The sequence below is a fragment of the Prinia subflava genome, chromosome 3 (genome assembly GCF_021018805.1).
Source record: "Prinia subflava isolate CZ2003 ecotype Zambia chromosome 3, Cam_Psub_1.2, whole genome shotgun sequence".
In the NCBI taxonomy this organism is placed as follows: domain Eukaryota; kingdom Metazoa; phylum Chordata; class Aves; order Passeriformes; family Cisticolidae; genus Prinia; species Prinia subflava.
The window spans coordinates 74064966-74077673 of NC_086249.1; the positions used below are offsets into that span (position 1 = coordinate 74064966).

Consider the following 12708-nt stretch of genomic DNA (forward strand, 5'->3'; position numbering starts at 1 on the left):
GCAGGATATGAATTCAAAACCTAGTAAGTTTGTTGGAAGAGCAGCAAACACAACCTGACTGAATAAAACCTAAATTGACTTTACTGAATCATAGCCACAGAATTACAAGCTACAACAGTGAGCAGTGTTCAAAATCTGCAGCCTATCTACAATATAGGGAAAAAAATCTTATAATATTTCTAAAATTTAGGAAAGCTTTTGTTTATCTGATTTGTTTAAAAGATAATTTTATTTTTAAAATGTTTTGTAGTGTTATTTGTCTGAAGCCTTGGTGAAAACAAAGTTATCAGTAATGATTGTGGTAGTTTATCTGAACTGTTTTGGTTAAGGAAGCAGGTGTGCTGTTCTTTGCTAATTGTCTTATATGGTCACTAATGAATGCTCCTTGGGATATTGTTATTCCCTTTTTTTGTAGGATGTGGTGAATAGTCATCCAGGCCTTTCATTTTTAAAAGAAGCATCTGAATTCCATTCTCGGTATATTACAACAGTAAGTGATTTGTATCTGGAAAAGCTATTTTTTTAATAAACTAAGAAAATCAAAATTAAGATTAGTCAATATGTCTAAGCATCTTTGTCCATTGGGAAGAGAAGAGTCAGAGTAGGGTCTTCATTTCTACACAACTAGAAATCTTGTGGAAAATGTCTTTCTTAAGCATGATAGTTCTTAACATTTGTAAGGAATTGCTGAATTTAATACTAGTAAGAGAAGCAGTGAATTGTAATAGTGCCGGATAAGTTAATGAACATTAAATGAAGAGCAAGCTGTTACCTTAAACATTTGATTGTGGCTGTAGACGGCATTCATTAGAATCCTGACCTTAGTCTGGGATTAATTAAATGAAATCTTGAATGAAACATCTATATTAATATGATTATGTTCAGTATTAAGTGAAATAATGATAATATTGAAGCTGCTTGCTGCTTTTCTCTCTGGGGGCTTTTCTTCCAAGGAAGGTTTTATACATGAAAAGTTTCATTTCTGTCTTCCCAGGGTTACGTGACTGAAGTATTTGTTCTGTACCCACGGGAAAAATCAGTGACATTAGATTTTCTCAACTGTAGACTAGACAGTTGATTCCACTGAAGTCTCAAAAGATTAAAATTCTTTAAAATGACATTCAGTTCACTTTCTTTGTGCATGTGAAAACTAGCTTAATGAATATTCTCCAACAAAAAAAACATGCAGCGTTGATCATCCTTTATCCATCTCATACTTTGACCCAGGTTAAAATTGTGAAAGGGTTTTTTTGAGCATTTGGATTTTGTTCATTACATCCTTCTTTACAGAGACTTGCTGGCCTATCAAGTATTAGGTTACATTAGGTTTTGCTTCTTGTTATAATGATTACCTGAGCTCACAGAACTTTCTTGTCAGTTGTGACTGAAGGAATTGTTCTGCCTGTGAGTTGTTTTGTTTCTCAATGGATTCTTGATTGTATGAAATCCTGCTCTGGTAAAAATTGTGAAATCTTGATGCCTGTCCTGAAGAACAGGAGGAGAAACTTATTTGAGTAGGTCTGAGTCTAGCAATATTGAATAAATTAGTGGTGGAAGTATTTTATTAACAGAAATTGGTGTTTAATCAAAAAATTGGTGTTAAATTAAAAAGTAAACTAGCATGAAAATATCAACAATATTTGGAATGCCATTCTGCAGATTAAGAAATAGCAGGAGCACTCTGCCTTTTTATTGTCATATTTTAGGATGGTGTAATTGGCCACAGAATTAGGGAATATTCTGAGTTGGAAGGGACCCACAAGGATTGAGTCAAACTCTTAAGTGAATGGTCCATACAGAGATCAAACCCACAACCTTGACATTATTTGCACCATGCTTTAACCAACTGAGCTTGTTACAGTATTCTAAAATTCTGTCCTGCAACTTATTAATGATAATAATAGATTATTTTACCTATAATGAAAGAAGCCATTTCATACCTCTATTCAGTTAGCTTAACCTTGCTACATAAAAAAACTTTACATAAAACTTTAAAGGATACTTCCAGTTGCAAACCAAATGAGCCATTCTTCTGCTGGGTTTTTGTATATACCTACATATATGTATGTACATATGCATATACATTACACACATCTCTTTAGCTCATGTTGTGTAAGCCATGAAAGCAATCTGTTCTGTCTAAGATGGTACAGGTTTGCTGGTCAGTCTAGTGGTCAGGTTAGTTACATAAGGGCAAGACAGAGCTGAAATAAGCTAAAATGTTTGCTGTGACAAATGAGATACTGTGTTTATTCTGCCAGGATGTTAGATGCATACCTGAACCATGATTTCTTGAAATTATAGTCTCTGTATTGCACCATTTCTTCTCCCTTTTGACAAAGCATTCTGCAGAATAATAAAGGCAATTCTCTGACAATTTGCTTATACTCTGCATCAGTTTACTTTAGAAAACAGTTTGTCTGTTCCCAGTTGTCTTTACCAAACATTCAATTTTGTTTTTATTTTTAGACCAGTTAAATGTATAACAGATGAGATAATGACATGCAGATGGATTAAGTTGCAAAGCCAAGACAAAAACCTTTTTAGAAGAAATTGCTTTGTACTATAAGCCAAAAATGAGCCTTCCCTAAACTCACAATCAGAATTAAGTTAATTAAGTTTCAGAAGCAGGATAATCTATTCTTTTGTCTGGAGTCATTAAACCAGCTGTACTTGTTCGAAGTAAGAACTGAGGAGCTTGCTGCTCTACAGTTTAAGCTTTCTTTCAAAACTTCATCAGTACATTACTCTTCTATTTGTAATTTAAAAATTATTGGTTAAACTATTGATTTACTGCAATTAAAGTCTGAAGTAGTAAAAGCTTAGCCTGTAGTTGGGAGGAAATATTAATTGTGGGAAAGGGCTTCCTAAAGAGGTGAGGATTTTAGTAACTGCTGTCTTGCAAATGAAACGCTATACATGCAATACCAAATCTTGCCAATTAGCAAGTATAAACAATCACCAGTTAAGCAGTTATAGTTCATAATATATTTATGGGGTTTTGTCTGGTTTGGTTTTTTTTTTGTTTGTTTAGTGGGGAATGACTGACTTGAAATGTACATCTGGTTGTCTTAAGTCAAACTAATTGAGGTGAATACTGATTTCAGTTAAGTAGCAGAAAAACATATTTTAAAGTCTTATTTAAAGTCTTTAGTTTGTAAACTAAACCCAAGAAAATCATACAGAATGCATGAGTTGTCCAAAATAGCCACAGAACTATTAGTTTGGAAAAGACCTCTAAGATTTTAAGGTTGATGTACATGTAAAGAAAAAAGTGTTGGGTACTCAACTGGATGCATTTGTTTCTGGTTCCAGTATCAGTCATGGCATAAGAACTAGTCATCTTTCTTGCATAGATTTTTTTTTTTGTTCTTCACTTGGAAAATATTAATGCACTACTTTTAATCCTATTAACTGGGTTTTTTTTTTTCCAAGAACTTCCAAATAGGATGAAATTAAATGGGGAAAAACATTCTCTTTGCATCTGCAGGAAGTAGTTCTGTCAGACGTAGATTTGTTGTAGTTGCAGACTTCAGCAGTAGCAACATCTGCTGTACTCTGATCCTTAAACAGTCCCAATTCTATTTCTGTAAATACAATTATGAAGTAAAACAATCCTATAGCAAATGCAGGTCTTTAAATCTGAAGTAATAAGATACATTAACAAGTTTATTAGATCATATCCTGTAGATCTGGAAGACTTGAGGTAGTGAAATTGCCAAAATACATTTTTTGGAAAACATATCAGTATTCTGCAATGTTACTGAGTGAGAGATAGGTACTGCAGCATTGAAAACAAACTTATATAGATGAGTTTAGATGCGGATTTAGAAATGGTTTGGATAGGGGATAATATAACACAAGAGAAGTTCTAATGAGAACAATAGAAATAGGGGAAAGATAGAGCTCTCTAATACAGCTGTACTAAGACATCTTTGAGAAATATTTGGATGGGTATTTAATTATTATAGCTAAAGTTTCTTTCCATTTTCTCTTTCTTGCAGGTCATACAGAGAATATTTTATACAGTAAATAGGTCCTGGTCTGGGAAAATAACTTGTAATGAGCTCAGGAAAAGCAACTTTTTGCAGGTACGTAATATCTAAAATTTTGCAAAACAGGTATTTCTAGAAGTTTTAGAACGGCATTAATTAAAGACTTAAGGGAGTAACATCAATAGCATTTCTTCCTTTTCCAAAAAGTAATGAAGCCCCAATTGCATTGATTCCCATACATTAGAATATGTTTAAATGTAATTTTTTGTATCTAGAGCTGTATACATGTAAATGTGTGTAGCAGAAGTTGGTCTGATCTACTCATTCTTTTGTGAATGCATTCATTTTGTGCCATGGGTGTTCAGCTTTGCTGTCACACTGTATGGTGTGCATTGTCCCTGAAAACAAAAATTGTTCCACTGAAATAGCATTAGATATTAACTTGGTTATGAGAACTCAGATCATTCAACAAATAAAGGTCTTACAAACTCTTTAATGTGTTCTGTTTATCCTTCTGATAATAGAATGTGGCATTATTGGAAGAGGAAGCTGATATTAACCAGCTGACAGAGTACTTCTCATATGAACATTTTTATGTTATCTATTGCAAATTTTGGGAGCTGGATACAGACCATGACCTCTATATTGATCGGAAGGATTTGGCTCGACATAATGATTATGGTATGACAAATGATGCACCTTTGTTTACGTGTATTAAATGACCTGTAAACTTTGAGGTGAGGAAGTGGTTTAATGCCAAGGCTGGTTTCATGAGTCTGTTGGTGTAGCTGGTCCTGCTGACTCAGTGAACTAAAGCAGGGCAAATCATCTGTGATGCTATTTTGCATCTACGAATACCACATTTGAGGAAAATTCTGAATTTGAATTCTGATCTTGACAAAGTAGAGGAAATACCACTTAAGTGTTGGTGTATTAAAAATTATTTTATTTAGCAGTTTTGGGTTGTTATCTTGGACACAATCCACTTTACTGCTATTATTCAAGTAGCATTACTTTTATGGCAAGGTATGGAAAGAGTAGAAAAGGCAAACATACCTTCAGGTACTTGACTTATTTTGGAGTTTTGTTAACTCAGCTGCAGTGTGCTTTGGTTTAATACTATTTAGCACTAGTTAGCAGGTTTACATTTGATGCATGTAACATGATTCTGTAGTCTTGCACGCTTGTTCCTATTTTAAATATTCTTGTAGCTTGTATGGAACTGCTGGGGCTCTTTTTAGATACCTCATGTCCATCTTAATAGTGTTCCTTTCAGGACTGGAAAGCTTACTTAAGCACAAAGTGATTATGGAGTGTTATCCAACATTAAGAAAGATAAATGCAATTCTGATTGCTTCTGAAAATTTGCCTGCTAAAGTTTGACTACGCTTTAGGACCGTGAGAAAGGAAAACTGCTTTCATTTGAGTGGCTGCTCTATTAAGTTAGTACATTTTAAAAAGAAAGCACAACTAATACAGTGCCACCTGCAATTTAATTTTGCAGATTCTTAAGGATAAATTAAATATCCTTTACAAAGGCAGTGCTCAGTTCAGACATGTCTCTAAAATCCCTGAAATGATTTCAAAATAGAAACATGGGTCAAAACCATGTCAAAAATAGACCCCTATCAGAATCAGTAAGGTATGTTTATTATGTATGATCGTGCCAGTTCTGTTTTGGCTCTTTGCCAAGGTCATGTAAAACTTAGTGCCACTGGAAAACATGATTTACTTGTCAAAGAACTGGGAAATGCAGTTTTATTAATCAGCCAATTTTATTACTTGTATTACAGTTTTATTACTATTTCTGCATTAAGTTTGAATTCAAAGCTGGGCGGTCATAGCTTTGCTTTTGGGGACTTTGTGTTAAGTGATCCTCTCTAAAAGGACTCAAAGGATTAATGAGCACTACACTTGATCTTTCTCACTGATCTGTGTATATAAGATGAAAAATAACTTGCATAGAGTTTGCAAAGCAAAAATAACTTGCATAGAGTTGACACTGTTTCAAACCTTTCTTCACAGCAATTTCAAATAGGATGATAGAGCGCATCTTCTCAGGAGCAGTAACAAGGTACTTATTTTGTATGCTGATTTAAATCCAATTTCTGCTTGTTAAATTGAGTGGGGTTCCATGGGAAAAAGATGGCTCCCTCTCACAAAGGAGCAGTGAATTTCAAGATTTAGTATTGTTGTTTAAACTCTAATAATACTAAAGTGGTCTTGGAACCTTTGAAGCAATTGAAGTTCTTCACTCTCTTTACCCATATGAACACTGGCCACTGGATGTTGTATGACTTAGCAGGACTGGGAATGAAGAAGGAAGAAATGCTAGCATCATTCTTTTTCCATCCCTCAAACCTGTAAAACATTCAAGACCTGAGCTTTTAAGTACTAATTATAAAATCAATGCTTATTGCATCAATAAATTTACAGAAATGCTTCCAGTTGAGTTAATTCACATTTTTGACAATCATTCTTCATTTCCCCCCTTGGGATGGACTTCCTCTGTTGTATTTATGGAATTTCATTAATTTTTGAAGTGTTACCTAGCACAGTATCTCTGAGATAGAAGGTAACTCATAAACAGAAATAAAAGCTGAAATGAGAGACTTGGCAGGCATATGTCTGGAGCTTACTTCTTTATCTGAGTTTCTTGGGCAAGACAAAACATATACCATATTTTCATAGACATCTTGAAGATAAAAGAGCAAAAAATTAATTTCATTATTGAAATGTAGTATGTCTAGGAACTGCCTACCTGACCTATTTAGACAGGTTGACTATGTACAAGATATTTGGTTGCTGCAGTTATGAGATTAGAAAAAGACCATTATGTTCTTGCCATGAACACTTACTTCCTGAATATATCTATTCCATTTCTATCTTCATATTTTAATTCAAAAACTTCTAGCTAGTGGAGTTCTGTAAAGCTTTTAAGTTCTTATCACCTCTACCTGAATAGAAATTCTAAAAAGCATATGTACTTGTAAATAACATATCATCAAAATTATTTGGCTCTGCTGTTAACAATTAAGCTGCTTCTGAACACTAGATCATTTAGGAGTAAATAGTTAATACCAGCAAGAAAAACAATCCTTAATTTTGGGTGTTCTAAAATAAATTTTCTTTTTCCTCATTGGCTTTCAAGAGGTAGAAAAGCACAAAAAGATGGGAAGATTAGCTACGCTGATTTTGTCTGGTTTTTGATATCTGAAGAGGATAAGAAAACACCAACTAGGTAAGAATGGATTTATTTCAGCAGAAATAAAGACTTTGTTTTTCCAGTCCTTAAATCAGGACCACTGATGAAGAGCTGCAACTCTAATGGAAGAGGCTAAACTATCAAAACATGAGTGGAAAACTGGCCCAGTTCTTTGCATTGTCCTTGTTTATCAGTGTCTCCTGTTGTTGTAGCTGTAGAAATCTATTTTAATGACTTTTAAGAGGCCAGTTCAATGTTATTGTTTCATAAGTTGTGTGTGGCCTATTTATGAACAAGGCCATACATAATGACATTGCAGCTGTTTCATGATGCCAGTGACTTTGGGAAGCTGTGCAGCTACTTATAAGCTGTATGGTACTGATAAGAAACCTATCATATGACATGTCACTAGCTTGTTCAATGTGGGAACATACCCAAAATACTGACGTTTTCACGTACAATTCAATTTTTCTTTGTCTCCCTTGATTTTTGTTAATGTAAAACCATGTCTTCACACCATTAACGAATGTGTTTGCAAATGCAATAATGCATAGCAAATACCAGTAACTCTTACCCAGTAAGTGGTGTTTAATGACTTTCCATGGATTAGTGGAATGTATTTTTAAGTCTAGTTTTGCCTTTGAAACAGGCAATGTGAAATCTTGCAATTCTGTAGTAAGTTTGTCTCTTTGCTGTTAATGACCGAATTTCAGCATTGAATACTGGTTCCGCTGCATGGATCTCGATGGGGATGGTGCTTTGTCTATGTATGAATTGGAATACTTTTATGAAGAACAGTGCCAAAAATTAGATAACATGGCCATAGAACCTTTGCCATTTGAAGATTGTCTGTGCCAGATGCTGGATCTTGTAAAGCCACAACATGAAGGTAACTCCTTTTCCATCTGTAGCTTCTGTTTCTCTGGATTTAGGAGTTAGTGCAGCCTTAAGAGCACTCAGTTGGTCATACAAATAAAATGCCTTGAGGTTGTCTTTTCACTGAAGTCTGTTAAAGCTTAATAATTGATTGGTCTTCCAAAAGCAGGCAGGCATTCTTTCCATACTAAAATTTCATATGCTGCTTTAAAATTCCTTGTCAGCTTTCATTTTGTGCTTTTGTAGCCACATTTAGTCATAAGTAAAACCTTGTCACTATCTAGCTGACGTGAGGCTCTCAGGAAAACCTCTTGATGGTTCACGCATTTCTCACCTCTTTCAGTGCTTGTTCAATTGAGTTTCTCTGGAGGGAACAGTTTCTAAAAAGTGTTTGTCTCTTAGACCAGTTTAGGAAATTCATGACAAGGGGCTTAAAATTAACAGAAAAATAAACTGTTCTGAGTTTTTGGCTATTTTTTACACCCATTTGAACCTTCCTAGACCTGCATTCTACTTTCCTGCATTTGACACTTTATCATCTTTAGCTGTTGAAGCTTCAGTTTACATTTTGCACCTGAAGAAACTTAAGAAGTGAGCATGATGTTCTATACAATTATGGTTAACAACCAATTACGAAGTAGTGCTAATTGCCTGCTTTTTTCTAGTATTAATATTTAAATTACAAGAAAATTGATTTTTTTTAAAGACACTTGTCATTTATTGAGATGATTTTTTGCATGCCCAGAGAATTGAAATGGCTCAAAACTAGAATGTAAAGTTTGCTATTCACATTTAAACAAGTTAAAATGGATTTGCTTAGTGAAAACATATCTCTGAAGGCAAATAAAGAAATTGTAAACGAAAAAGGAATAATAAGTGTGATTCATCTGAAAGCTCCATCCCTAGTATCAGTGGAATGAAGTCTTAGACCAACATTGTGTAATGCATGGGGGCTAGGGGGTATTTACAATGAACTGAGGCAAGCTCTGAGAAGCACATTTGTTATATGGTTGCTCACAATCACCTCCTGAGCTCAGTAGTTCCCTTCCAGTCTTGTTATGCTTCTGAAAGGCATTTATAATAACATTTCTGTTCTGTATTTAAAATTAAACAAGATTGATGTATCTCCCCTATGTCATGAGGATGATAAAAGAAGGCTATCAAACACAACCAAGATGAGTTATTCAGGCTAATAAAAATGAAGGCCAGTTGAGAAGGGTCGAATTTTATTTTTTTAGTAAAAACTGAATTATGTTTAAAATCTGTTTTTCTATTACAAAATACTTAGCAGCATAAACTGATGTTTCACTTTGTAGCTATGAAACAAAAGAAGACACTTTCATAAAGTTATGGCTAAACTGTAATACAGTTTCTATAGAATACTCTGTGTACAAAAAGGCAAACTTTAATTTCTGGAGACCTGAATTAATGACTTAAATTTTCCTCCTGTTGTGTTTGTGTTTGAGAGACAGTGGTAGGCATCTACAGAAGTGTTACATGTCTAAGCTCCCATTGCAATAAATGGAAACTGGAGAGCAAATCAATGAACCAAATATAGGAGTCTAACTTAAACTGGGAGCTTATGTAACTGGGATTCAAATCAGTTGCTTGGTTGTGGAGAGCTGCTGCCACTTGAGATGGCGCGGTGCATCAGACATCTGTGTGGGTCTGACAGATACAGCACAGGTGCCACGGGGGATTTGTGTCGTTCTGGAGCACCAGCTACAGGCCAGGCAGAACACACGGGGGCCTTTCATGACAGATGCAAGCGTGGCAGCCATGTACAAATGGGATTTGGATTTTGCTTCCCTGTGATGTCCTTGAGTTACACTTTTTTAGAGGCTGAGACACCATGCTGAGGAAAAACTGTTCCAAGTCTGGCTTTAACTGAACTCTTCCGTAACATCTTCAGTTAGCTCCTATTTGATTAACAATGGAAGATTATCTGTATTCCAGGCGAATCAATAAAGGGGAGTTTTAAGGATAGTCATCTGTCTTCCCTTGTGTATCTCATATTTTTCAGCCTTTCTGCAGAAGCTTCAATATTTGGCTTTGAAATAGGGTAACATTTCTGAGCAACCTGACAAATACTTCTAATGCTTAACTCATCCATTGATGTGAGTCTTTAAAGTATCACACTATAAAAATCAAACAAAACACCTCTGAGCATTTAGCTTTCCTCTCAAGCAGTAAATATTGATCAGACTGGACAAGTGTGGCAACCTTGACTCTATGAAAAATTCATCTGTATGAAGCATGATCACACACTGTCATCTGTCACACATTTGTCTGCTCAAGTCAGGGAAGAGAGAGGGCTGCTGCCATTGGAGATTCCTACCTGCTACCCAAGCACCCCTTGGGAAAGCATGGCTAACTCACTGGAGACTTCTATCTGTTGAAGAAGCTTAAGCTAATACCTTAAATGATTTTTAATAGCTAAGGGAGGTAGACTGCATCTCACTCCAACATACTGATGGGCAGTGGGGTATGACCACCACAGCAAGGAAAAAAATCTGAACCATTTAAATGTTTTGTACACTTTGAAGGACACATCTCTAGGTGTGTATTTTATCTGTTTGCATCTCTCCCATTGCATTGAGGATCAGTGGCAAATGCTGAGCAGTGATGACTGAGTAATGATACTGTACCTTTTGATTCCTCCACTTTGGAGAAATAATCTCTTCAGCTCTAATAATTTTATCTCTAATTATCTCATAATCTTCTTTACAGGAAAAATTACTCTGCATGATTTAAAGCGATGTAAGTTGACCAATGTGTTCTTTGATACCTTTTTCAACATTGAAAAGTACCTTGACCATGAACAGAAGGATCAGTTTTCTATGTTGCGGGTGAGTAGAAAGCTTTAAAAGTCTTTATAGCTACAGGCTTAGCAATTAATGCTGTTTTGTATAACATGCAATGTGGTTGTTTAGGATGGTGAAGGTGAAAGTCAAGAGGTCTCTGACTGGGAGAAATATGCTGCTGAAGAGTTTGATATCTTGGTAGCAGAAGAGGCAGCAAGTGACCAGTGGAATGACGGGTAAGAACACAGCAGGACAATTGATATGAATCCTCTCTACTGAAGTAGAACCTCACCACCACTGTAATTCATTTAAAAAAGAAAAAATATATCCTTCTCAAAAATATGTAATTCATGGTGTATGAGACTACCAAGTGCATATGTGTAAGGCAAAACTCTTATTCTAGAATATGCATCTCTTTTTACAAACCCATGTTTTTAAATTTGTGACATGGTTAATTGAACCTTCAGGTGACTTTTGTTTTCTGTTTAGATCAGTGGTGAACTCATGAGAAAAACCCAGGATACTGCTCCATTTTAGTATTCATAGTGGATTCTTAGTCTTTAATTCTTCTTTGCCCTATGTCTTCCTCTGAAAGAACAACTGATTAGCACATAAGGGCTTTATAAAGCAGTTTTAAAGAACAAGAACAGCAGTATCTAGAGCTCATTCTCTGCACAGTCCTGTTAAGTAGATGGAAAAAAACATGTGATGAAATTCAGTAGTGATTGGGAAGACATGTATGAACCTGAGTCACCCTAACCCAGGAAATGATCAAGTTTTTAATCTGCTACAATAAATCTCCACAGAGATTTTGTGGGTTTTTTTAAAAGCTATGAATTACAGATTGATCCCACCTACAGTGTTGAAGCTAATCTTTTTTAAATATCAGCCTTCACTGGCATGTCTAAGTTAAACTTATATTTCATTATCCATCTATTCATCTGCATCAGCAGCAGGTGGTTATCAATAATTTCTGGGTTAACAGCTGAGTTTTGCTTTCCAGCATCTGCTTAAAAGCACGGTTGCCATCACTTCCTGGTGCTCATGCACATGTCAATAAGACCCTCAATCCAGTATTCCTTCTTTTTTATCATACCTACTGCAGCTGTATTTCATTCTTCCTAACTAAGCCTCACTTCAGCTTTCTTGAAAAGAACTTGAGAGGTTTCTGGCAAGTACTCAGTCTTGCATTTGACCATTTCTAGCCTATAAGTCCTTCACTGGAGTAGTATGTCAGTGTGTGCCTTGAATCCTTTCAGTAGAGCTGCATTTCACACTGGGAAGTTTGGCATGTGATAGGAGGGTAAGCTAACTTAAATTTAGGGAATTATTACAGAGCCTTGATGCTGTTCTGGTTATGTTTCTTTATAATAAATATTGTAAAGTATGTTCTTCCTGCAGCTGCCTTGTTAGTATTCCAGTATTTAGGCACTCCCTGGCATAGTTAGACTCTTTAATTTTGTTGTGGGTTTTTTTTTTTTGTTTGTTTGTTTGGTTGGTTGGGTTTTTTTTGTCTCCTTCTAGGTATGAAGCAGAACTGAATACTGTAGACCATCAGAGGGACAGTGTTCTAAAGTATCAAATGGAGAAAAGACCATTTTTTGAAATGCCTTCCCATCTGGCTGATGTAGACTTGGATGAATGTGACTACGATGAGGATTTTGAGTAGAGGTTACTTATGGTCAGCACTTGCAGAAGAGAAGGGACAGTCTGCAGCAGGTCTGCTACACACTGATACGTTTCAGTGGGGTTTGTTTCCAGGAAGTCAGCTTAGTTTTGTGCTAAAAATATCTAATCACTACACTACCTTTTAAGTAAAAGAAGTGCA

The 12708-nt window shown here is 35.5% G+C and overlaps 1 protein-coding gene across 1 annotated transcript in view; it reads left to right on the plus strand.

Moving 5' to 3' along the window:
- PPP2R3B (protein phosphatase 2 regulatory subunit B''beta) overlaps positions 1-12575 on the plus strand; it is a 44116-nt gene extending 31541 nt beyond the window's left edge. The window contains exons 5-13 of the mRNA XM_063392462.1: positions 416-490; positions 4005-4091; positions 4520-4676; positions 6021-6069; positions 7147-7236; positions 7914-8089; positions 10807-10925; positions 11010-11116; positions 12405-12575. Coding sequence (XP_063248532.1) covers positions 416-490; positions 4005-4091; positions 4520-4676; positions 6021-6069; positions 7147-7236; positions 7914-8089; positions 10807-10925; positions 11010-11116; positions 12405-12549 — 1005 coding nt within the window. The 3' untranslated portion in view covers positions 12550-12575. The remainder of the gene's footprint in view (positions 1-415; positions 491-4004; positions 4092-4519; positions 4677-6020; positions 6070-7146; positions 7237-7913; positions 8090-10806; positions 10926-11009; positions 11117-12404) is intronic.
- Positions 12576-12708: the final 133 nt, after the last annotated feature.